At 39.8% G+C, this 25,441-nt stretch overlaps 2 protein-coding genes across 2 annotated transcripts in view; both read right to left on the minus strand.

Moving 5' to 3' along the window:
- Positions 1–25,441, minus strand: part of LOC146635131 (low affinity immunoglobulin gamma Fc region receptor III-like) — a 36,726-nt gene that overhangs the window by 5,285 nt on the left and 6,000 nt on the right. The window lies entirely within an intron of this gene.
- LOC146635133 (cell surface A33 antigen-like) lies at positions 7,291–9,061 on the minus strand. Its single transcript, XM_085346357.1, has 3 exons — positions 8,981–9,061; positions 7,788–8,153; positions 7,291–7,549 (listed from the first exon to the last, which is right to left on the minus strand). The coding sequence occupies exons 1-3, from the start codon at positions 9,048–9,050 to the stop codon at positions 7,434–7,436; spliced, it is 552 nt and encodes a 183-aa protein (XP_085202483.1). The 5' UTR covers positions 9,051–9,061; the 3' UTR covers positions 7,291–7,433.

Genomic DNA, 25,441 nt, shown 5'->3' on the forward strand with positions numbered 1-25,441 from the left:
CCACAGACAATTGGCTGCCTGGGAACCTGTGGTTTGCACCTCAAGGGAAAGGAACCAATTAGTGGCTTATTGGGCACACATGCATCTTTAAAGGGCTGAAGAGCATTTGTTCAGGGGCTGCTGCTTTGAAATGTGTGAGCAGTCTGTGCCGTATGTTTCTTTCTGTCAGCCTTGTCTAAGTTACAGCCTGTAAGGCTAGTTTTGATTTTTACAGGTAAGACGTAAGTGAGTAAGTTGTTTTTTTGGTTGTTTGTTTTTTATTTCACTATTGAAATTTAAAACCCTAATAATCCCACACGTGGGAAGTTTTGTAGTCCTCTGCATTTAACCAATTCACTCAGTGAAGCAGTGGGCAGCAACTAATCCAGCGCCCAGGGAGCAGTGTGCAGAGACAGTCACTTAGCTCAAGAGTAGCTCAGGGTAGCTGTTCGGTGGATTTAAACCCCCGTCTTTCCAATCATGGAGCTATCCCTGCCCCCATTTGTAGTAAATGCTTCTTATTATTTTTTTAAATAAAACTTTTCAACTCCGATCTTCCCTGTGGGAATTTCATATATGTTACCTCCTCTCCCGCAGCAGAGCTGGGTTGTAAGATAGACAAATTGATGTTTCAATAAAGTTTGAACAACAAAACACCAAAAAGTGTGTAAAGCTAAAAAGCTGGTGGTGGAAGATTAACAATCATCTATCCCTTCCAGTTTTCACAGCATGTGTAAAGGTCATCCGTCCATCGCAGATTAGCATTCACACCTACAATCGGTTTAGAATCACCAGTTAACTAAACATTTCTCATGTCTAACCCTCATTTTTATTCAGTTCCTTATCCTTATCTGCTTCATGTTGTGTGGTCTCCTGTCTGTCAGTTAATCCATGTTTGTTTGTTTTTTTACAGTCAGTTTTAGTGATTTGCGAATGATGAACGAATTGTTCAATACTCGAGAATCACTTTAGACTGACTCGTGACTCATAATTCACAAGCCCAGCTGACTCACTGACTCATCCCTGTTGCTCTTAGCAAACTAATTTCATTATTAGAAAGTTTTGGAGAAGAACACAACATCTTAGCAAAAACATTTCTGCTCTGAACTGGAAGAAAAAACCCTGAGTAGAAGCTCAATCTGGTCTTTAAGTGATGACATGACGAATTCTGCTTCCGGGTCTAAAGTAGTCTGCGTTTAATATGGCTTTTGTGTTGTTAACATGTTTATTGTTTTGTATTTTCTTCTATTTAATCTCAAAAAGCTCCTAAAACAGTCAGTGATGACTGTTGACCTCCCTCGGCTTTTATTACTGCTAATCATTTATTTAAGCTCAGTTTTTAAAACCTTAGGATGTACAGTGGGGCAAAAAAGTATTTAGTCAGCCACCGATTGTGCAAGTTCCCCCACCTAAAATGATGACAGAGGTCAGTAATTTGCACCAGAGGTACACTTCAACTGTGAGAGACAGAATGTGAAAAAAAAATCCATGAATTCACATGGTAGGATTTGTAAAGAATTTATCCGTAAATCAGGGTGGAAAATAAGTATTTGGTCACCTCAAACATGGAAAATCTTTGGCTCTCACAGACCTGTAACGTCTTCTGTAAGACGCTTTTCTGTCCCCCACTCGTTACCTGTATGAATGGCACCTGTTTGAACTCATCGTCTGTATAAAAGACACCTGTCCACAGCCTCAAACAGTCAGACTCCAAACTCCGCCATGGCCAAGACCAAAGAGCTCTCGAAGGACACCAGGAAAAGTAACCCCATAGAAAATCTGTGGCGGGAGTTGAAAGTCCGTGTTGCTCGGCGACAGCCCCAAAACATCACTGCTCTCGAGAAGATCTGCATGGAGGAATGGGCCAAAATACCAGCTACTGTGTGTGAAAATCTGGTAAAGATCTATAGTAAATGTTTGACCTCTGTTATTGCCAACTAAGGTTATGTTACAAAGTATTGAGTTGTATTTTTGTTATTGACCAAATACTATTTGCCACCCTGATTTACAAATCCTACCATGTGAATTCATGGATTTTTTTTCACATTCTGTCTCTCACAGTTGAAGTGTACCTCTGGTGCAAATTACTGACCTCTGTCATCATTTTAGGTGGGGGAACTTGCACAATCGGTGGCTGACTAAATACTTTTTTGCCCCACTGTAGCTACAGCCCAGCCCATGCAGCAGTATATGAATGACTGACCTCGTATTGTGGATGGATTATCTCAGTTGTTCTCCTGACTGAAGTTTGGTCCTTTTACAGCATCCTGCCATGCGCTTACATTTGTTCCTGACCACCGAGAACACTCACGTTAACTTTTATAGAGTGGGAAAAAAAGTTAGCGTGTTTATATTATGCTAACATAGATGTGTCGCTAGCGGTCACGTAGCACATCATTACATACCAGCTAGCCAAACTTCAGTAACCCTACAAATGTCACTGCTGTTTAGTTTTCTGTCTTCATTTATGTCAGAAGTGATAACAGCGCTGTACGTTAACTTCTAACTCCGTTAAATGTCATAAATTCCGTTTTCATGGATGCCTGGATGTTAAACTCAATTGTTACACGCTGATCATTTTATTAAAGACTTCAGACAGTTTTTCAACTCTCAGCGATGCCACAGTGATCGTTTGATTTATGGACCTGCAGCGGAGTTTAAGCCCAGACACAGCTAGTGACGTCAGACTTAAAGACCGGATAGCTCCTCAGTTCACAGTAGCGTCACTCTGCTAACATGCTAACAGCACATTTGAGCTACTCACTTATGGCGTTATTTTTGTGCCACTATTCTGAGCGCACGTAAAAAAAATTTACAAACAAATCACTCACGACTCAGGTCGTGTCCAAATTCATGGGCTGCATCCTCCTGAGGACCTGGCCTTCGCGGTCTACGTGGGCCGGGTCCTCAGAAGGTCGGGTAGGCTGGAAGTAAACGGCTGGGGAAATTGGACAGTCTAGCCTTCTGATTTGCGTCACCGCTGTCTCGGTGGAGTTTAATAAACTCGGCCGTCTGCTCCTTGCTATCTAAAATATAACAGGACATTGGCATAAATTCTCGACCGTCTCACACTTCTGTTTAATCAGTTTTCTGTTTGACGTTTAGTCAGCTGTGTAAAAACCAAGGAGGAGGATTAATAAAGCTTTATTTTATCTAATCTAATCTAATAACTTTAATCTCAGCCAAACCGATTTACTCACGAACAAACAAAACAAAGACATGCAGCTTGTGGGGATAGGTTAATTGGTTAATCCAAATTGCCACTAGGTGTCAATGTGTGAATGAATGTGAGTGTGAATGGTTGTCTGTCCTTGTGTGTTGGCCCTGCGACAGACTGGCGACCTGTCCAGGGTGTACCCCGCCTCTCGCCCTATGACAGCTGGGATAGGCTCCAGCGCCCCCCGCAACCCTGAAAAGGATAAGCGGAAGCGAATGGATGGATGGACAAACAAAACACTGAAAAAACCCCAACAATAACATTTTTAGTTTGTGTGACTTATATATTACGTTTAACCCGAGTAGTGAAAGTCTGCGGTGATCTGAAAGTGATGTGCCGGGAGTTGTGCCGTTCTCGGCGGCTTCAGTGACCCTCGAGCTCCCGGCAAGCTATCGAACTGGTGAGTAGCAGACGCCTCCGAAAACGTCGAAGCACTTTTGCAAATATGGGATATCTTGATAAACCGAGCAGACATTTGATGTTTACACAACTACTTTCTCGCCTGAAAAAATGTTAAAAGTTTATTTTGTGACCCAGAAAGATTAGTATGAGTAATTTTAAAACTTAGTAGCGGCCGCCATTGTTGGAAACTGGAGTTTGGCTGGGCCGCGCTATGAATTCTGGGATATGGTAGGCCACGAAGGACACACCCGACCCATCCTTCAAATTCGGGGAAAAGGAGCACGCATTTGTCGGCTGCATTCGGAGGAGTCTACGAATTTGGACAGCCTTCGGCGCGTCGCTGTGACGTAATCGGTCTACAAATGCAGCATCAGGAGGATGCAGCCCATGAATTTGGACACGACCTCTCAACCCCTCCGTCCTGGCTCACAGCTTCTTCTTCTTCTTGGTTGGTAACCAATGTTAAGGAGCATTACCGCCCCCTGGCTCACAGCTCAGTGGACATTTAGGTGAGAAAATATATATTTGACACATTTAAGGAAAATATTAATAAAATAAAAATAAATAAAATAAATGTTCCCTTTAGAAATTTTTTTTGCTCTATAAAATAGTTGTTTTTCTTTTTCAATCACTCATCTTAGAAGTAGAATTTACACGAAAAGAGAAACAGATTAAGTTTGAGTGAAAATGTACATTTTTTGCACTCTCTAGTCAGTGACTCATTCAAACTTGATTCAGTAAAAAGAATCGAATTTACCATCACTAGTCAGTTTGCTTCCTCTGCCTTATATTTTGTTGAGACCTGCCAGTTTACATCTAATGAACCTGTGTCTTCAGTCTGTATGATGAGTCCACTCTTTGCCTGCATCACACAGACACTAACCTCAGCGCCTCTCTGCTACCTGTGCTGTCAAGTCTTTAATCAACAGTTCTCGCTACCCTGAAACTCATATGGAGGAACTTTGTCACTGACAAACATGTTTACACAGGTTGGGCTCGCCTTTTTCTGTGATCATTATGTTTACAGCGAGTATACACAAGATATCCGTTGCCTCGACTCCTGAGCAAAGATAAAGAGTCAGTTCAGACCTGCAGTTGGTCCTCGTGGTGTTTGAACTTGAATTCAGCCTGATTTGTTTTTCATGTCTTCTCCTCCATCATCAGTTATCAGGAGAGCAGACAGTCAAAGTACAAGAATTCAAACAAACACAGAGATTCTACTTACAGAGCAGACACAGCACAGATGTTTCCTTCATCGTCCTTCTCACTCATTTGAGCTTTTTTTCATTTCTGTCACTGACACCAAGTAAAGCCCGCCCTCTTCCTCTGAGCACCAGCTTTCTATTGGTTCAAAAACGATGATGGGGCATTGGGTTTTTTTCTTTTTTCCTTTTAACAATAGAAGTTATAAAACTATTCAAACATATATGTAAAGGCACACTGTACCACTGCAATTTTATGTTGAAACAAAAAAAAAAAAATCACAACTCACAATTATGTAATTTAAGACAAACATACATACAATTACTCAAGGATGGACATATTTTAAAATCCATGTCCATGTAGTGGATGTCCCCTCAGTGAGAGAGGCAGATATGAGCTGAAACACAGGAATCAAACCAGGGACGCTGCTGTTATGGAGCTGAACTGGAACCATTCAGACACTGAGGCCCTCTGAACACATTTTTTACAGCTGTGCAGAGACACACTGATGACTGACTGGATCACTATGATTCACATTTACATTAACACCATCCTCACACATGTTTATATGTGACCACTAGAGGGAGATGTTGGACTTTAAACACTAACATGGATACAAGCAGCTCATCAATGATCGAGCAGGAACATCACACTGATCATATGCATACTAAACGTATGCTCACTTAAATGAAATGGAGCTGTCACACCGAAAACACCTGTCTACCGCAGAGCTAATACAGAGAGACAGACAATGAAGCACACTCATATTGGCCTATGGCCCCACTAACTATGTCTTTGGACTGTGGAACAAAGCTGGAGTACCTGGAGAGAACCCACACAAACACGGGGAGAACATGGACCTCCGCACAGACAGGCCCCGTGGTTGATTTAAGTTCAGGATCTTCTTGCTGTGAGGCAGTAGTGCTGACATCAAAATTATGTCACTGTATAAAAATGTATATTGTGTACTGTGGAGGAGGCAGCATTTAGCTGTAGCTGTAAAGCCACAAAGAACTGTAGACAATGATCAAATATGTCATTTTAAAACATTTACTGTTCTTCTGACGGGACCTTAGAGCGATGCAATTAAACAACTTCAGGGTTATTTGAGTGATATTCTTGTTTTTATATGATCTATTTGGACCGACTCCTAAGATAAAATCTGCATCAATTATGTCAACACGGAGATAAAAGAGATATCAAAAAAACTTTTACAGCCACAGAAAACACATGAATAGAGTCAAAACAACTATACAGTACTATTTTATATAAAAAATGTGTTAGCTCTTGGAATATTTCCACTGAAGTAACAACCACAGAACAAACAACACAAGTGTTCATGGGATTAAAAGTTCAATAAATCTTCAGAGGAAACATCTGACTTACAGAAATCATTTCATCTTTGGTTTCATGACACTGTCAGAACATTCATTCAGTTATAGTTGCCATCAGACTGATTATTGATCAGTTAGTGTCTGTAATTATGTAACAGCTGATCTGCACATGAGGATCAGTTTGTGGTTCAAACCTCACAGAACAAGTCTGACTTTACAAACAGAGGTTGAACCTGTAACACACTGGGCACTGACCTCATCAATACTGTGGGGAAACAAACCATAAACAAAGTAAATTCCTGACGTCAATTGAAATGAAATTTAGCTTCAAACAAGTTCAATGAGAAATAGAATATGTTGTTAAGGAAAACAATGAAATATATTTGTACTCATTTGAATATGTCTTAATTTTGTTTTGAAAATGGAAACTCATGTCTGTCCCACAGAAATGTAAAGAGTATAACATGTTAACAGATATTCATTTAGCTCATTTAGCTGCCTGAGACCAAACATACAATTAAATGTAAATTCAACCTCTATTTGTCACATACACAGTACAACATGTAGTAAAATGCTTGTGTCCGAGCTGCGGACTGGCTGCTGACATAGCTGTGCCATTGTTTTAGCATATGGGGGGGGGGGGTCTAGCCAGGACCCTTATTGGATACAGGGTGGGACTCCTGCTCCAAAGGTGTGTAGTCTTACCAATAGACTAGCTCCAGACTAGCTACTAGCTCCTACACTAGATCCAGCTGCGATAATAACAATGATAATAATCATACCAATTTACAATTCTCCCATACATCATAAGCAAAAAATGTTCAGTGTTGCATGTAATTACATTCCAATAGATGTAAAAAAACAAAACAAACAAACAAACATAAAAATACAGTTATGGTGAAGGATTCAACACTTCTTCCAACATTATTCAGTATCTTCTCTAAGCCTGATGTTAAAAAAAATGTCTTTGATCATTTTGGGTCTAATTTCATCCCAAAGGTGCTGGAGAACATTATTTATTTTAACCCGCAATTTTTAATAATTGTTTCATTATCTTTTTATTCCTTCTTACTTGCAGAAAGGACAGCAGATACAACGTTTTATTTAAATGTTGTATCTGCCGTGGAATTTTTGGAATGAAGCAAATTTCTGGTTTTTCACTTGAACTCTGGTGTTTATGTTTCTTCAGTCAGTCAGTACTCCTGTGTTTTTCCCTTAGTAATGTTGGCTTCTCTTATCCAGCTTCACCATGTAAGAAGCTCTGGGACATTTCAAACTTGCTGATGTTCATCAGGATGTTAGTTAAAATCTCGGTTCTGTCGTTTACATTTTCTGTAGACCAGAAAACCAGCAACAAGCACAACAGCAGCAGCAGCAGAAACACTCAGACCGACGATCAGTCCAACAGGTCCTCCTGCAGGTGAGAAACAGGTGTGAGGTGTCAGCTGTCAGGTAGGTGATGAGTGAAGAACAGAACAGAATCCATTTCCTCTTCAAACTGCTGTCAGACATTATCTACTGCACTCTGATCACATCACTCAGACCAGCTGCTTTCTACAAAGTCTCATCAACAACATCTTTAGAAACAAACATCAACAACCAGGAAGCAGCTTCACCTCTGATCACACACACACTCAACTCTACTCACTCACCTGGAGGAACAACTCTGAGGTCGATGATGCTGATGGGATCAGTCCTCGAATTTGCTCTCTTCCTCACGTTTGTTCCTCCCATGAAGACCTGACACACATATGTCCCATTATCAGTAATCGTCACATCCTTCAGAATCAGAGACACGTCTCCATCCTTCATCTGTCTGTCCTTCAGATCCACCCGGTTCTTAAAAGATGGATCCTGGTTGGTTGGATCAAACAGGTCATCCCGGTACAAAAGCACATATTCATCTTGCAGGTCAGCTCTGCTCCACTCTACAACTGAGATGCTGCTGCTGTTGTTTGGAGCTCGACATGGAAGAGTGACGCTCTTCTGTCCAGGCTCAGCTGTGATGATTTTCTGGTCTGAAAGAGGAAACGACACAGAGCAGAGAGGTTAAAGGTCAAAGTACAACTGCTCACGTCGACGGCAGCCAATCGGAATAAGAACAAAACACACTGACTGCTTGTAGCAAATAAATAAGATGGATGAAAGAATCAGTGTTATATAAACATTTATACAGTGAGACACGTGCTGATAATAAGTGAACATAATGTGTGAGAGAAAGCAGCCTCTCATTATAAGACACTGTGAGTCTCTGCATGCTGCCTTTATGGAGCTACAGCTGTTTGTATACACTGAACAAAAAGCTTTGTAGCTGCATACAGGGCTGGATCTAGAGAAATGTTCTTAGGGTTGCATGGAAAATCACATGGGCTGGCAAAATCAAAGGCATTTCTTTACACATATGCAGGTGTAACATTGTGTAATATGCCTTAAAATGCCAATGCAAACTCAGGTGGATCAACAGAGGTGGCATGTGGCACCCAGGTTCAAAGTGTCGATACTAGCTTATTTTAATAAACAACATTGTCATTTACAAAACTACGGTGGCACAAGGTGTGGCAAGAGAATTATTTTTGTGTGGCACATGCCACTCCATGCCACCTCTGTAGATACGTCCCTGACTCCTGAAACTACAACACATCACGCTGACACACACATGCTGGAAAAAGCACCGCTGTGCAAGCGGTCAAATTCACGTTACTTCACCTAAACTCGTGACATTTTCACACAAACAAACAAACTGATTCAATATGAAACTCAGTGTTTGGGAAGTAACATGTAAACCAGACTGAAGTTTATTCCTCTTTATCTCAGAGGGAAACACCGTTTGGTTTATAAACCTCACCTGCAGAGACAAACACGAAGACACCGACAAACAGCAAAGTGGAGCAGAGCGACGCAGTTACAGGAAACATTTCCGGGTTCTCCGTTTCTGCTGATCTGACTCTTAGTTTGTTCTAAAAGTCTGAGTTTCTTGGTATTTTAAGTGAATAACAGAACCCGATTTAAAACTTGACTACACAGTGTTAACTTTGAGGATTAAATAAAGCTGAGAGACTTGAAATTCAGCCACTCGTTCAAACTCCACACTTTCGATGTGTCCTAGTCGCATCAGAGTGACGTTTGGTAGGTGGGCCTGTCATAAATAAGTGCGTCATAACTAAGGCAGCGAAATGTAATGACTTATTTGAGAGATATCAGCAATGTGTAAACCGGACTACTTCTCTTTCTCAGAGATATTTACTGTTTTCCTGCTAACATCTTTAGAAACAAACATCAAAGAAGCAGCTTTACCTCTGATCACACACACACAAAACTCTACTCACTCACCTGGAGGATCAACAACACTCAGGTTGATGATGCTGATGGGGTCACCACTGAGATTAGCTCTTTTCCTGCGATTATTTCCTGTCTTGACACGACACTCGTATGTTCCAGCGTCATCAATCGTCACATTCTTCAGAATCAAAGACACGTCTCCATCCTTCATCTGTCTGTCCTGCAGATCCACCCGGTTCTTAAAAGATGGATGCTGGTTGTCTGGGTCAAATAACTCATCCCGGTACAAAAGAACATATTCGTCTCCCAGGTCAGCTCTGCTCCACTCTACACCGGTGATGCTGCTGCTGTTGTTTGGAGCTCGACATGGTAGCATGACATTCTGTCCAGGCTCAGCTGTGATGATTTTCTGGTCTGAAAGTGAAAACAACACAGAGCAGAGAGGTTAAAGGTCAAAGTACAACTGTTCACTTCGACAGCAGCCAATGAGAGGACCACAAACACACTCACTGCTGTAGTATCATTTTCAATAAATAAGAGCAGGACCTGTGTTATATAAACATTTATACAGTGAAACATGTGCTGATAATAAGTGAACATAATGTGTGAGAGAAAGCAGCCTCTCATTATAAGACACTGTGAGTCTCTGCATGCTGCCTTTATGGAGCTACAGCTGTTTGTATACACTGAACAAAAAGCTTTGTAGCTGTATACTGACTCCTGACACTACAACACATCACACTGACAAACACACATCACACTGACAAACACACACGTCTTTGTCTCTGTGCTGGAAACAGCATCGCTGACCAAGCGGGTAAATCCACAGACACCAACAGGCCTCGTGATGCCGTCACACAAACAGACGCTCAGAAACTAATTGTTTGGGAAGTAACATGTAAACCAGACTGATGTTTATTCCTCTTTATCTCAGAGGGAAACACCGTTTGGTTTATAAACCTCACCTGCAGAGACAAACACGAAGACACCGACAATCAGCAAAGTCGAGCAGAGCGACGCAGTTACAGGAAACATTTCCGTGTTTTTGTTTCTGCTGATCTGACTCTTAGTTTGTTCTAAAAGTCTGAGTCTGTTGGTATTTTCAGTTAATAACAGAACCCGAGTTAAAACTGCCTACATGAGGTTAACTTTGAGGTTTAAATAAAGCTGAAACATTTGTTTTTCAGACACTCGTTCAAACGCCACACTTTCAATATCTCTTAAGGAAGTCGCGTTAAAGTGACGTCTGTTACGCTGCGCTGTACGATGACCATGAATAAGTGCGTCATGACTAAAGCGGTGAAATGTAATGTAATGATTTCTTTGAGAGATATCAATGTGAAAATCAGGTTAATTCTCTTTTTCACAGACAAACACTGTTTGTTTTCTAACAGTTAAATTTCACCTACATTCACAAACACAAAGACACCAACAAACAAACAAGCTTTACTGATACAGGCTTCTCTTACCCAGCATCACCACGTAAGAAGCTCTGAGACATTTCTAACCTGCTGCTTTTCACTGGGAGGCTGGAATAAATCCTGACTCTGTCTCTTATGTTTACTGTAGATCAAAACACCAACAAGAAGCTTTCAGACCAACGTTCAGTCCAACAGATGATGCAGGTGAGAAACAGGTGTGAGGTGTCAGGTAGGTGATGAGTGAAGAACAGAACAGAATCCATTTCCTGCAGCTGCTTGTACACACTAAACTAAAAGCTTTGTATACAGGGTCGGATGTAATGAAATGTTCTTAGGCTGGCAAAATCAAAGGTATTTCTTTACATATATGCAGGTGTTGCATTGTGTAATATGCCTTAAAGTGTAAACAGTGTTTCTGACTTTTTTTGCACAACCATTTAAAAAATAAGGGACAGATCTACAGAGGTGACATGTTTATAAACCTCACCTGCAGAGACAAACATGAAGACGCCGACAAACAGCAAAGTCGAGCAGAGCAACGCAGTTACAGGAAACATTTCCGTGTTTTTGTTTCTGCTGATCTGACTCTTAGTTTGTTCTAACTATGTGAGTCTGTTGATTTTTTCAGTGAATAAAAGAACCTCAGTTTAAAAAAAAGTTTAAAAATGACTACATGAGGTTAAATTTGAGTTTTAATAAAGCTGAAACATTTCTTTTTCACTCATACTCATATTCATACCCAACACTTGCATCATTTTGTAGGATGACCATAAGTAAGTGCGTCATTACTAAAGTGGTGAAATCTAAAACAGGTCTGAGTGTTTAACAGGTTCAGTCCTTGAATGATCTCCACAGAACAACACACACATAACCTCTCTCATCATCAATCATCAGCTACATACTAAAGACCATCATCAGCCAAAGGACTTCAAAATGACGTCACTGTATAAAAATGTATATTGTACTATGGAGGAGGCAGCATTTAGCTGGAGCCTCCATCAAACCACAGAGAACTTTCTCCACCTTTGTACAAAATAGTCAAACACTTACTTTTTTTCTGGATGAAATCTGTAATCCTCAAAGTCTTTTCTGATCATCATGATGGAATAAAATAAATAATAAATAAATAAATAAAATATTTTAAAAAATGTAAAGAGCAAAAAGAAAAAGTACAATAAAATAAAATAAAATAAATGGACCTCTGTACTAAACATCCAGAGAACAAACTGAGCTGTGTTTCCTTATCAGCTGTTTTTATACAGACACACCTCAGATCTGTGACATCAGCGCCCACAGCTTCACCATAGCAACCACATTCCTCCACCTATCAGCTGTGAGTTCACATATTTGACAAACAAATACAAAGTCACAGCTGACTCTGAGCCCTCACAGTCAGCTGATCCTTCTGTCAAATAACTTAATGAAACCCTGAAATACAACAAATGTTTTCAGGTCCTTGAAGTACACACGGGTGGGGGCTGGAAACCCACTCCACCTGTCACAGTCTGAAGACAGAACGTGATTTCTGTTCAGTGTGTGAGGATCAGTATGATGTATAATAATGTGAGTAAACTTCAGCAGGTTCATGTCTGTGATGTAGAGAAGAGGAACAAGCAGAGGTGCTCTGGATGTTTGATCTGTGCTCTGATAATTCAGCGTATCACCATGTGGGACAGGAGACTGTCCAGCACAAGTTACAGCCTGTCAGAGTGTCGCTCACATTTACTGACAAACAACAGATGCATCTGTTACTGTTTCTGTCTGCTTTTATTCTAAGCCCACCTTTTATTTCCTGTCCTGTTCTTGTTTTGTGCTCATGCTCTGACTGTGAAATGATTTCACTTCAGTGCAGCTCAAGCTCCTGTTAGAGCGAACATAGCTGTGGTTAGCTCCGCCCATCTGTTAGAATATAATAGAATCAAATACAATAAAAACATCCTGAATATTAACATCATTAGTTCAAACTAACAAAGTCTATGTATTATTATTATAATTGTTTTAATATAACACTGAGATGCAGCATAAACTGTTCATTTAAAAGAAAAATTGAAACTGATTGTTGCAGTAACTAAATACATTTACTAAAGTGAAACTCATGATACAACCTGTTTAAAAAAAGATTGTTCAAACCTTAAATATTCTTTTTAAATGCAACATATGTAAAACCAATAAATCAAGGTGATTAAATGATTAAATTATTGATCAGCTCCTCAGCACCACTGTGTTGATGGTAAATAGCTGTGTGTCAGTATCCTGGTCAGACTGGTTCAGCAGTAGCATCATGTGTCTGTCTGTGAATCATATCAGATTTCCTCTTTGGTGTTCAGCACATTCATCAGCTCTATTTGAACTTGGAGCTCCATTATTTTTCTTTCTGTTGTTTTGTTCTCGTCTGGATGTAAAATCATTTTAGAGGTCAAAGCTGACACACCTGTGGTTATTTCTGCCTGTCCAACAGATCTAAACATTTCAAATTTCACTGAAGTTTTATTTTAATCTACTTTGACTTTTCTTGCGTTTAGTGTTTGTTTTGATGGTAACTAAATACTTGACAAGTTTCTTATTGTTTACTTCTAATGAATTAAATGATCAGTAACTCCTTTGAAATGATCATCTGAGAAAGTTTGCTAAAGACAACAAACAGAAACTAAACCTCCAGCTTCCTTAAATGTAAAAGTTTGATTATTTTTCTTAGGTGAGAACATAGAAAGAAATATGTCAACATGATCAATTAAAATCAAGCAGGGAAAATTTGATGAAATTTGAAGAGAAGTTTGTAACTGCTCCTGAAGGTTTTTCATGTTCGAAGTAGAATGAAGGGCCATGCTCCAACTGATGTTCAGCCAGTATTTTAATCTTCTTTTCACCAGCAAACACCGTGAAAAACTATGGTGAAATGATCAATGAAAAACACGGATATTACATCAGCAGAACAAAAATTACAACTCAAATAAAACATGCACACAAAGTAAATGCACCAACATACCGTGTGCGCCTTTCTACTGAACATTCATGTTCAGTCCATATTTTCTATATTTCCACCCTTTACACAGGCCAGCATTCTCTTTCTGGCTCGAGCCTTCAGTCTCTGGTGACACGTGCGCTTAATTGAGCCTCACCCCAAAGCATGCGCACCACAAAGCGCCACACTCAGGCCCACCAGTAGGTGGCGACAACACAACATGAATCCAGATTAAACACCAAATTTTTCAACATTGCAATCACATAATAATTACATTTCAATGCGACAGCTACAAAGTTAAAATGTAACAAAGAGAAATGATTAAATATTAACTTCCTTTCTCTGTTCTGACAGTGAGTGAAGATTAGATGGGAAACATTTTATGGTCTTCCTCTTGTCAGTAAATTATTTTGGGTCATTTCTTTTTATTCAATCTGTGGAAATAAAATAGGGACACATTTTAGCTCAAGACTCGTGGGGAGCAGGTGCTGCAGCACCTCCTGGTGGATGTTTAAATTCATGACCAGGGAGACGTATTAAAATAAATAAATAAATAAATGAATAAATAAATAAATAAATAAAGATATCTCAAAATGTAAGTTCTTTTGTAAACAGCAGAGTAATAATGTTTAATTCCACCTTTACTTTCACCCAGAGCTCAAAGACTATATGCAGGTGAAGTCTATATTTTATGTATATGTTTTATATGATTACTCTTTTATAAAGAAGTTAAAATGTGTGTTAATGTCTAGAAAGATTCTAAAAAATGGATTTTATTCCTCTGTGGACCTGGCATAAATAAAACCTTCCTACTCCTAACAGTTAAATCTTGCCTGCAGACACAAACACAACAACACCCACAAACAGAGAAACTGATCAGAGTAAAGCAGACATTCCTCTGTTATCTAGTTGTGATAATCTGCTGTCTTCTAAATGTCTGAGACTGTTTGTATTTTCAGTGAAAACAGAAACAGAGTTTCAATCTAACTACGATTAAATTCAGATTTAAATAAGTCACTGATTAAGATAAGAGATCTGTGTTTGAGCTACTTGGTTGACTTTCCCATAAATGTTGATGAAAAAAGAACTTTGGGTAACTACATATAAGTGCTTCATAATAAAATATTAGCTGTCGCAACCATAAAACCACAGCTGTTCTGGAGAGCTTTGTCCACCTTTAGTATCCAATCTGTTATTCCACTGAAGACCATAGTTTTTTTTTAGTTTTTTAGTTCTCTCCATTTTTTTAGCTGTCTCCATGATGACAGCAGGGCTAACTATGTATTTAACTAGCTTTGCTATGCAAAACAGCTAAAGTCTGTCTAGATAGATGCAATATTTGTTGCTAGAAGGCAGCGCTATTTAGAAGCTTCTGGTGAGGCTGTGTTCTCAGTTCTCCTTTCCTGCCGTGTTTCTCACCACAGCGTCGTAGGTGGGGTAGCAACAGCTCATTTGCTACAGACTCTGAAATTGACTGAAACCGCAGGTATACAGGCACGGTACAATGAGCAATCTGAATGGTGTTTTAACATGAAACTTGAAAGGCACATTCTCAATCATGCAATAGCCTCTATTGGTAAAGCCTCAATTTTGCAGCAAGACAATGATCCCAAACTCACTGTCAATGCAGTAAAAGCACACGTGGATACAAAAAATAAAAAATAAACAAAACACACACGCACAAAATGAAACTCTATCAATCATGGATTGGCTTCCTCAGAGCTGTGTTAGATCCTTTTGCCAGAGAAAAGAACAAAAGGCAGCAAAAAGATCCAAAGAAACTTGGGTCATATTAAATAAAAAATCATTTTTATGCAACCAGGACAGCGTAGATGGAAACACTCATGCAGAGGTTTCACCGAATTCAGAAATCAGTGGACGACATCACGGTAGCTATGTCCATCTTTTGTACTGTCTGTATTTACATAGACGTTTGCACTTGTTTCAGTAAATCCCTGGAGCTGGAAAAAAGCTCATCTTACTATAATATGACTCCCTTTTAATAGAGGGTCTAACATGGAACATTAAATATGTGCAACACTTTGGTCACCGTCTGTTACATTTAAATGTGTTTTATGAATAAAGACTTGACTATCATGTACAGTGACATCAGAAAAATACATACACTGTGAGGTGCATCACTATGATGCAATAAAAGCACTGGAATTAAGACTATATTACTAAAAACCCTTAGTTCTGTTGACACTAACTGATTTGTGTGTTATACACTGGGGTTGAACAATGTCTGGCTGCCATATTAAAATATTCTAATATTTTGTTTTATTCATCTTTATATAAACACATACTATTATATAATACGAACCAATCAAAGTCTACAACACTGCAAACCTCAAGCTCAAAAACTTATAGTCTGTGTCAAAACCAATTATATTCACTCTCCACAGTAACACAAACTTAGTGCAAATGCTGATAAGGTCATTTTTGGTCACTGGATAAATTTGTTTGAGGTACCTCAAAGTACACTAAGGAAACATGCACCTTAAAGCTTTAATAATTTTGAATATGAAAAGGTGAACTATAGCAACATTTTAGAAACCACAGTCCTGTCTTCTCCAGCTTTACATACACATATTTGACAAACAAGTACATTTACAAAGTAACAGGAAGTGAACTTGTCTCAGTAAAACAGGTAGATGTGTAGAAACATCCTGTCTGTGTAGTGTATGTGAATTGAAATCAACTTATTCTAATGAGTAAAATTCAAATGTCACATGTACCTAAACATCATGTACAATGTCCTGTACAACACGGTTATTTACAAAAACAACAGGCTCTTTTCTTAATTCTTCACATGCAATAAACCCCAAGAGAGTGACTGTTCAAAATATATCCACTGTCTTGAGTGAATGCATTTTTTCATTTGGAAACAAAAACAAACAAACAAACAAACAAAAAAAACCCATTGATCATAAATCCAGCAGGTCTGATCACATACTCAGACAACATGAATGGAAAATGTAAATAAAACACTTACTCTGTTTAAAACCACCGCACTTGTTTCTGGTGTCGTCTGTGTCATGGACGTCATTCATTACTCTACTCCGAGTACAAAGCGCTATATAAGAACCATTTACTGTTTACGATTTGTTCCCTCAGAACTTCATAAGTTATGAAATTTCAATGGCTAAAAAAAACTAAACAACAAAAAAAAGTTCTATGAAAAGCTCAAACCACTACAACTGTCACAATCTAGAGACAAAATTTTTATCAAAGTTTTAATAAACTGAACCATCTGTGAGGAACAGGAACAAGTCCAGGGTAAACCAGTGCATTCTGGGAAACTTTAAAGGCTCATATGACCATGTGGGAAATGTGGGAAATGTGGCTCAGAACAAGTTTCAGAATAAAGTAAAACAAAAAGGCCGATGGAATTTTCCAATTATTTATTATTACTATTGATTATTATTTAAATAATATCCTGATTATTTATACAATCCTCAGCAGCTGTGTGTTGGTGGAAAAGGTGTGTCTGTGTGTGTCTGTGTGTCAGTGTCCTGGTCAAACTGGTTCAGCAGTGAGTGTTTGTTTATTGTACAGATGTGTGTTTTGTTTCACATGAGCTGTTGGTTTGTACAGCAGAATGAAAACACACTAAGCTTCTTTCCTTCTACGTTTTTATTCTGTGTTCATGAAACATCTGACAGTGACGTGACCTCATGTGTCAGTAGAGCAAACAGAGCTGGTTAGCTGTTAACAAGATGCTTAGCTCAGCTGCGTGAAAGCCATAAAACCACACAGTTAAAAACGTTTTGAAACAGAACGGTTGTTGTTGTGTAGATTAGTGCTGCATTCATTTGATTTCTAGTTAAGGAAATGATGAGCTGCTCCCCCTGGTGGATCACCGGGGAAATTGTTGAACTAAATAGCAATAAAAATTTGAATACAGAAAAAAATCAAGATAGCACCAGTGTGTGCGGCTTGCCGTCTGCTTCTGTCAATTGTGTTATTGTTTGTTTTGTTTCTGACAGTTCTTGCCACCCAATCAACTCACAACTGGTGTATGAATGCCCCAAAACTTTTAGATCTTCAGTTTTCTGCCATAAGTTTTGAAAGCTCTAATCAGAAAGAGTTAAGAACAGAGTATCCACCGCCCCTGGCTGATGTTCTTACTTGCTACGTGGAGCGCTTCCACCTGCCCCGACACACCGTCATTAACGCCGTAAATGTACTGGTTTAAGGTTTAAGCTGGTCAAGTTTAAACCTTGCCTTAGTGTTTCTTCAGCGGCTGCTCCAGTTGGTTATTGTCTGTTCCATCCCAGGGCATCTCCTGGAACCTGTTGCCTCTTGTCTGGTTCTTGTGATGGGGTTGGGTGGCGGTGAGCCTGCTGGCTACTGTTGCCCTCTGACTGCTCATTTCTTAATGCTCTAAGGATATCAGGTAGAGGAGGAGGAATACTGACTGTTTCTAAAATAACTTTCACTGCAAACAACTCCATGTACCAGTTTCCCCCTCCAGCTTTGAACTTCTCATGATTGGATTTTAATAGTTGGTGATTTTAATATTCACGTCTGTTCCCCTGATGGATCGTTTGCTCAGGAATTTTTAAATCTTATTCAATCTTTTAACATTGTACAGTCTGTAGAAAGCCCTACACATCAGCAGGGGCACACTCTTCAAAGTGACCTTGACCTCTGTCTCGGTTTGCTGAAATGTTAGACTGAAAACTCACATTCCTTTCAAAGCTATTGGAAAAAAAAGTTTTTTTTTCCCAACTGATTATGTTTTTGGATAGTAATGGTGTTTTTTCAGTCTGGTTTTAAACATCTACACTCCACTAAAACAACACTTTTACGGGCTTTTAATTACGTAATTCTAGCAAATGATTGCGGAAGATCCGCAATTCTTGTGCTTTTAGATCTTACTGCAGCCTTTGATGTTGTTGACCAACCACAGTATTCTTGGAACACTGATCTAAAGGGTTGAAGGACCTTAGATCAGCTGACCTGCTGCTTTCGGTTGTCCCCAAAACTGGTTGAAACTTAAAGGAGAACGAGCTTTTTCAATTGTGGCTCCCAAACTTTGGAATATGTTGCCTTTAAATATTAGACAGGCATCTACGCTTCTTCCTTTTAAGTCTCTTTTGAAAACACAAGTTTTTTCAGCATTTAGCATTTAGACTGGTGTGAGTTGATATGCTTTTTTCCCTTCATGTGCGTGTTTTAATGTGAATGGTTTTATCTTTTGTTTTATATCCTGTTTTATTTTTGTACAGCACTTTGGGCAAACTTTCCACCTTTTAAATGTGCTATATAAATAAATTAGATTTGGATTGTATTTGAAAATCATTAATCTATAAATCAACACTAAACTTTCCAGGTGATGGCTATCTGATCATTTGTAACCTCTAATTATAAATTATTCCAACTCACTGGAATCAAGAAAATTTTATAGATAAGATATGATAATTTTATAGATAGATATATATTTTACTTTTATATATTTAACAAATAGCTTCCGAATCCTCTTAGGTAAAAAAGCAACTAAAGTCTGACATCTTGAAGTAAAATGTGAACGGTAATCTATGGTGTGGAGGGCAAAATATTAATTAATTCAGTGTGAAAACACTGCCACCATGTGGTAAAAGTGAAACATTACATAATTATGAAAAGACACATTTGTGGGATCATAAATTATGCATATGTATACGTAATGCACTGAGTATAATGTGACTGATTCTTCACCAGATTTACCTTTTGTTAAATCTGTTGTGCAGAACAGAAGAAGAGCACTGTCAGGACCCCCTGAGTTTCACAGAAAATCAGACTTTACTTTTCACAGAACGTTAAAAACACATCATCTGTGGTGATCTTAAGATGCCCCCAGCAAAGTCACAGGAGTGTTATACCCACTGAGATGTAAAGTCATCCCTCTTACCTAAATGGACATTGATTCGTTTCTGAAAATAGCAGCAGCACAAATTGGTTGTTAATAGATTAGTACGACTGTCATGCTGCTATGAGAGAGTATTGGGGCCATTTTAAGAAAAAAAAAAAACATTGTCAATTTTGAGATTAAGCTCCAAACTCATATTTGACAAAGTTGAAATTTGGCCCTGTTACGACCCGTCTAGGGCCAGGCCATAACATGAGCGAGGCACTCGCTTCCCCCCCCCAAGACCCGAGCAGTCACACGCAACAAATCCGTTAGATGTGAAGTGATTTATTTACAAGGTGAATAAAGAGAACCAAAACGGGAGTGTCAACACTTCAGGGTGAGCCAAGGCCAAAACAATAAACAAAACAAACCTACACAAATCCCGCACCCCTGACCTCACCAAAATAAAGTCAAAAATAAAGACAGAGTCTGACCTCCTTAACCAACTCAAAAACAGGAGAAAACGGGTGATCAAAATAAACGGCAGCTCACCCCTACCCACTCCACTTCCACAATTTTCGCACGTATACTCTGCAGCCAGCGGCTACCACAGGACTACTGCTGGGTGATGAGGAGAAATGCGAGGACCTCTCCCGCTGTAGCACTCCAGCCTCCTTTTATTGGGCGGGTCCTCCAGCTGGATCCAATCACGCCGGGGCAGTAAGTCCACGCACCAATCGGAACAGGGCCCTGGCAGAGCTGAATTAACATAGACAAAAACACAGCACCTGCACAAACAAACACACGGACATACAAGTTCGTAACAGGCCCTCACAGTCGTTTCCAGCCGAACAACTGCCACAGTGCTTATACCCTCTACAAAATGCTTGTGTAGATGAATCAGTGAAACACATTGGTCTTATTATGTCTTGTGATACAACACACATATTCTTTATTGCACAAGACTGTAAATATCCATATTTCCACTCCCAGCTATTTCATTTAGCACAAATCTGGCAAACTCTTTCATGTTTGTGTGTTTTTTCCTTTTAACCAGATGCAGATGTGTGCGCCATCTCTTCTAACTTTGCTATACTTATCACCACAATGTGTTTGTTTCTGAAGACATTCTGAATTATGATTTCACTAACTAATATACACGGGATATAGGCCCTTTGCACATTACTCATTTAGCCTGAAAAAATATTAAATATTCCAACAAAAAATACATAAAACATATAAAAATGTGTTTTATGTATTTTTTTTACTCTGGTCTGAGGTGCTGGGGGGACCAGTTAGAGACCAGCAGCTGGACGTCAGTGGTTGGACTGGTGGACTACTTCAGTGAAGAGTACACGACGTCTGGCTCTGGTTTAAAGTCTGAACACAAACACACACAGTTCAAACAACAGGAAACATGATTACAAGCTTTGTAGTTCAGTCAAGACCTCCAACCTCCATCTCTCTGCATCACACACAGTCCCAGTTCAACTGGGTCAGAGCTCTGAGTTTGATCCAGGATGAGGTTTGATCAGCTTATCTTAGCATGATGGATGCAAACAGGATGAGCAGCGAGCTTGTCTCTATGCAAAGTCAAAGATAAAGAGCAGCTGTACCTGGGCCTGCTTGTTCTGATGGTTGTTTGTCCATAACTGACGTCTTCACTTCTCACTGCTGAGTAGATCACAACTACAAAATAAATATCTGCAAAATGAAAACAAAACTCATTGAAGCTACAACAATACACCAGTGTAGCTACACAAAGCAAAACATTTTTACTGTTTCTAATGTTTCATCACGAGAGTCCATGACAGTGCCGGCCACTGCAAGGGTCACATTTGCAACCAGATGAATTTGTCCCACAAACACTGTTTGTGTGACTTCCCAGAGTTTATCGTCCAATATAGTGAAGAAATAACAAGAACTTTCTTTCTGTTCTTCACACGGTTCAGTAACATGAGAAATGTGATGGGTCATGAACAGGAGGAGCTACATGGCACTGATGTTCTGCTTTATAAACCGCAGCATCTTTGTACAGTTTTTTCTCTCATCTTAACACCTCTGCTGTGAAACACTGAGTGACCACAAAGAACTGGAGGCTGTTTCTGAGAAAGATGCAGGTGGACGACCACAAAGCTGCCATCTTCTTCCACTGCAGACTGACACTCTTCACCACAGAGCAAAAAGCAAAGATGTTCTCACAACATGAACACTATTGTTAGACAAACCAGTAAAAACTGTGGTGAGAATGAACTGTGTGATGGATGAACTGTAATCAACAACAGGAAGTTGGTTTTACAGTTTGCTGAACTTTGACACGGTAAAAAGTGTTTATTATATTAAACAACATCTTGTCAATTCAGTCGTTTTCTTTATATCGACCGACAACCAACAACCGACAGTCTCGGTTGTTGTGTCCTTGGGCAAGACACTTCACCCGTTGCCTACTGGTGGTGGTCAGAGGGCCCGGTGGCGCCAGTGTCCGGCAGCCTCGCCTTTCTCAATGCGCCCCAGAGCAGCTGTGGCTACAATGTAGCTTGCCATCACAAGTGTGTGAACGTGTGTGTGAATGGGTGGATGACTGAATGTAGTGTAAAGCGCTTTGGGGCCCATAGGGACAAAGTAAAACACAAAGTAAAGCGCTATACAAATACAGGCCATTTACCATATGCAAATATGGCAATAAATTGACGTGGGCCAAAAACCAGACAGCAGATACATGTCAGACTAATCAGAGCTGCTCTAAGGTCCTACTGCTCAATTACAACACTGATAATGTTCTGAGTGTCACAACATACCTGCCATCTGGACCTGAGGCTGAGTCATTAGTTAAAATCAAAGACTCTCTAAAGAAATTTGCTGATCTGTCACATTTATTTCTGCTTATCTGCAGGGGAAGCACCCTAAGAAGAGAAGCCCAGAACTCCACCTCCTTGGCCACCTCCTTGGCCACCTCCTCCAGTTTGTCCAGGGAAACACCATCATTCCCAAAGACTGCTGAGGAATATTATCTCTAAAGCAGTGGTTCTTAACCTTGTTGGAGGTACCGAACCCCACCAGTTTCATATGCGCATTCACTGAACCCCTCTTTAGTGAAAAATAAAATATGCTTTTTTTCAAATTCAAGACATAGATATGTTTTTTATTGGTGCACAAAATGAGCCGTGCATGTCACGGTGGAGGCTCTGCCGAACCCCTGAGACCGACTCACCGAACCCCTAGGGTTCGATCGAACCCAGGTTAAGAACCACTGCTCTAAAGCATGTCCTGGGTCTGCCCCTGGGCGTACTCCCAGTGGGACACCTCATCCAAGAGGCATCCTTGTCAGATATCCGAACCACCGCAACTGGATCCTTTTAATGTGGCGGAGCGGTGGCTCTACTCTGAGCCTCTCCGGGATGGCTGAACTTCTCACGCTATCTCTAAGGGAGAGGCGAGGCACTCCTCGGTGAAAACTCACCTGATTAAGCAAACAGAACCACATCATCTGCAAAAACCAGGGATTAGATTCTAAGGCTACGTTCACACTAAATGCGAAAGTGCATCAAATCTAACTTTTTTTGACCCTATGCGACCCATATCCAATCATGTTATGACAGTTTGAACAGCACAAATCCGATATTTTCAAATCCGACCTAGGTCACTTTTGTACCTACCAATTATCAGTGCCAGAAAAGACAAACTAGAAAGCATGGGGCAGAAACTGGAGACGGAGCGAGTCAATGGACAGAAACTGAGTTTTCTGTCTAGTTAATTTGTCAAAATTCTTTCGGTTATGACTCTGCAGAAATTGATATATTGCTGCAACAACACCTACTAACTCTGTAGCTGCCATTTTTACTTCCGTAAACAGAGCACGTTGTGTGTGATTAGTAGGATCTGCTAAATTGGTCCTGGGATCAGATAAAGAGCAATTCAAAAACTCCTTTGAGCAGAGGTCCATCGGGCCTGGCTGGGCATAGCCCAAAAAAGGGACATTAGTCAACCCTTTTGTATGCCCACCACCACCACCCGCACAAGGCACTGTAGAGGTCAGGAAACATTGTGTGCTTGGCAGTGGCCAGGAGCGGAGGCCCTGGCAGACGGATCCCTGGCTATGAACATTAGGGAGTTCATATTTGACACAATAAAATAAATGCAATATATCTCACATCTTTCTATTAAATATGTGTTCCTGTTTCAGCTGCCAATTAGCTCTTTTTGGGGCAGGGATAGCTCAGTAGGTAGAGTGGTCGCCCCATTATTGGAAAGTTGGTGGTTCGAGTCCACTGAACGGTTACCCTGAGGTACCCTTGAGCTAGGTGCCGTCCCTACACAGTGCTCCCCAGTGTGGCTGCCCACTGCTTCACTGAGTGAGTGGGTCAAACGCAGAGAGAGGGGATCAATAAAGTATACACTATTATTAGCAACTATATTTGTTGAAGATTTTCATTTAGATAAAATTGTAATGTCTCTCTGTTTACATGTTTTTTTTAATCATTTTTATTATTGGTTTGCAATACTTCTTTAGGAAAAGATTATTTATATACTTACTAAGAATATTAAAAACAGACCTTTGACCCACAGCCCACCATAAAGAAAAAAAAAAAAATACTACCTCGTCTTTCTTTGTCAGATTGTTCTTGATGAACTGATATCTCAATGATGACATAAGTGATGAGGTCGTCTTCTTCACTTTCTTCTTGATTTGCTGAAATGATCCAAATAATGTGAATTACATCTCTAAACAGAGATTCGACCCACAATAAATCTCAGACATGTGGTATCTAACCAGATACGTACTGATATCATTACCTTGGCCTTACTCTTTATTACTCTTTATTTTATTTAGGACAGTGCATGTTAATGAACATACATGTAAAAAAAAAACTTACATGAATGTAAACATACCAGATTATAGCCAAGGGCTAATTTCCATCTGTTGTCCATAAAACATAAAAAGTAGACATAATAATTCATAAAAAATTCATAATTCATCCATATTAAAAACTCCATCACCAAACTCACACATACACACCATTCTATTCCCAAATAAAACATTAAAACTATACAACTTCAGGAACACTTAGAAACCCTCTGGTTATTTTTGACCAGATTACATCAGTGTGCATATTAAAATTAATATGTGAGCTTTTTTTCCCTGTTTGTCTCAAAGTGGTGCCGAAAAGCAAGATTCCAACGATGCACGAGTGTTTCTTTGTCAGTCACCTTTTTCACTCACTATGTGCTTTTATTCCTCTCTGCATTTAAATATTAGCCCTTATACATCTCTACCTCTCTTCCACAGCGTGCCTCTGTCTGTCTGCCTCCCCTCACCCCAACCAATCACGGCAGATGGCTGCCCCTCCCTGAGCCTGTTTCTGCTGGAGGTTCCTTCCTGATAAAAGGCAGATTTTCCTTCCCACTTTCACCAAAGCAATTGCTCATAGGCAGTGATGCCGGTAACGCGTTGCTTAGTAATGCGTTACTCCGAATATGACCACTTTTTCAGTAACGACTAATCTAACGCGTTACTATTTCCATAACAGTAGTCAGATTAAAGTTACTTGTCCAAACCACTGTGCGTTACTATTTTTTTAAGCAAAAAGATTTGGTTTCTTCTTTTCGTCTCAGCGGATGACAAACGCATACGTGTCGTGAAACGTCACATAAGCGATAGGTCACGTTTCCCGCTCACAAGCAGCCAGCGACGTAAAAAAGTGTAAACAACAATGGAGGGAGAGAGATGTTCGTTCTTTAGCTGGAAATATGGTCACTATTTTGAGTTTCTGTCAACTAAATATTTAAATATTAAGGTTCGTTGTACAC

The sequence above is a fragment of the Diplotaxodon limnothrissa genome, linkage group LG3 (genome assembly GCF_057381915.1).
Source record: "Diplotaxodon limnothrissa isolate DT_005_m linkage group LG3, D_limnothrissa_male_GT1.1, whole genome shotgun sequence".
Taxonomy (NCBI): Eukaryota; Metazoa; Chordata; class Actinopteri; order Cichliformes; family Cichlidae; genus Diplotaxodon; species Diplotaxodon limnothrissa.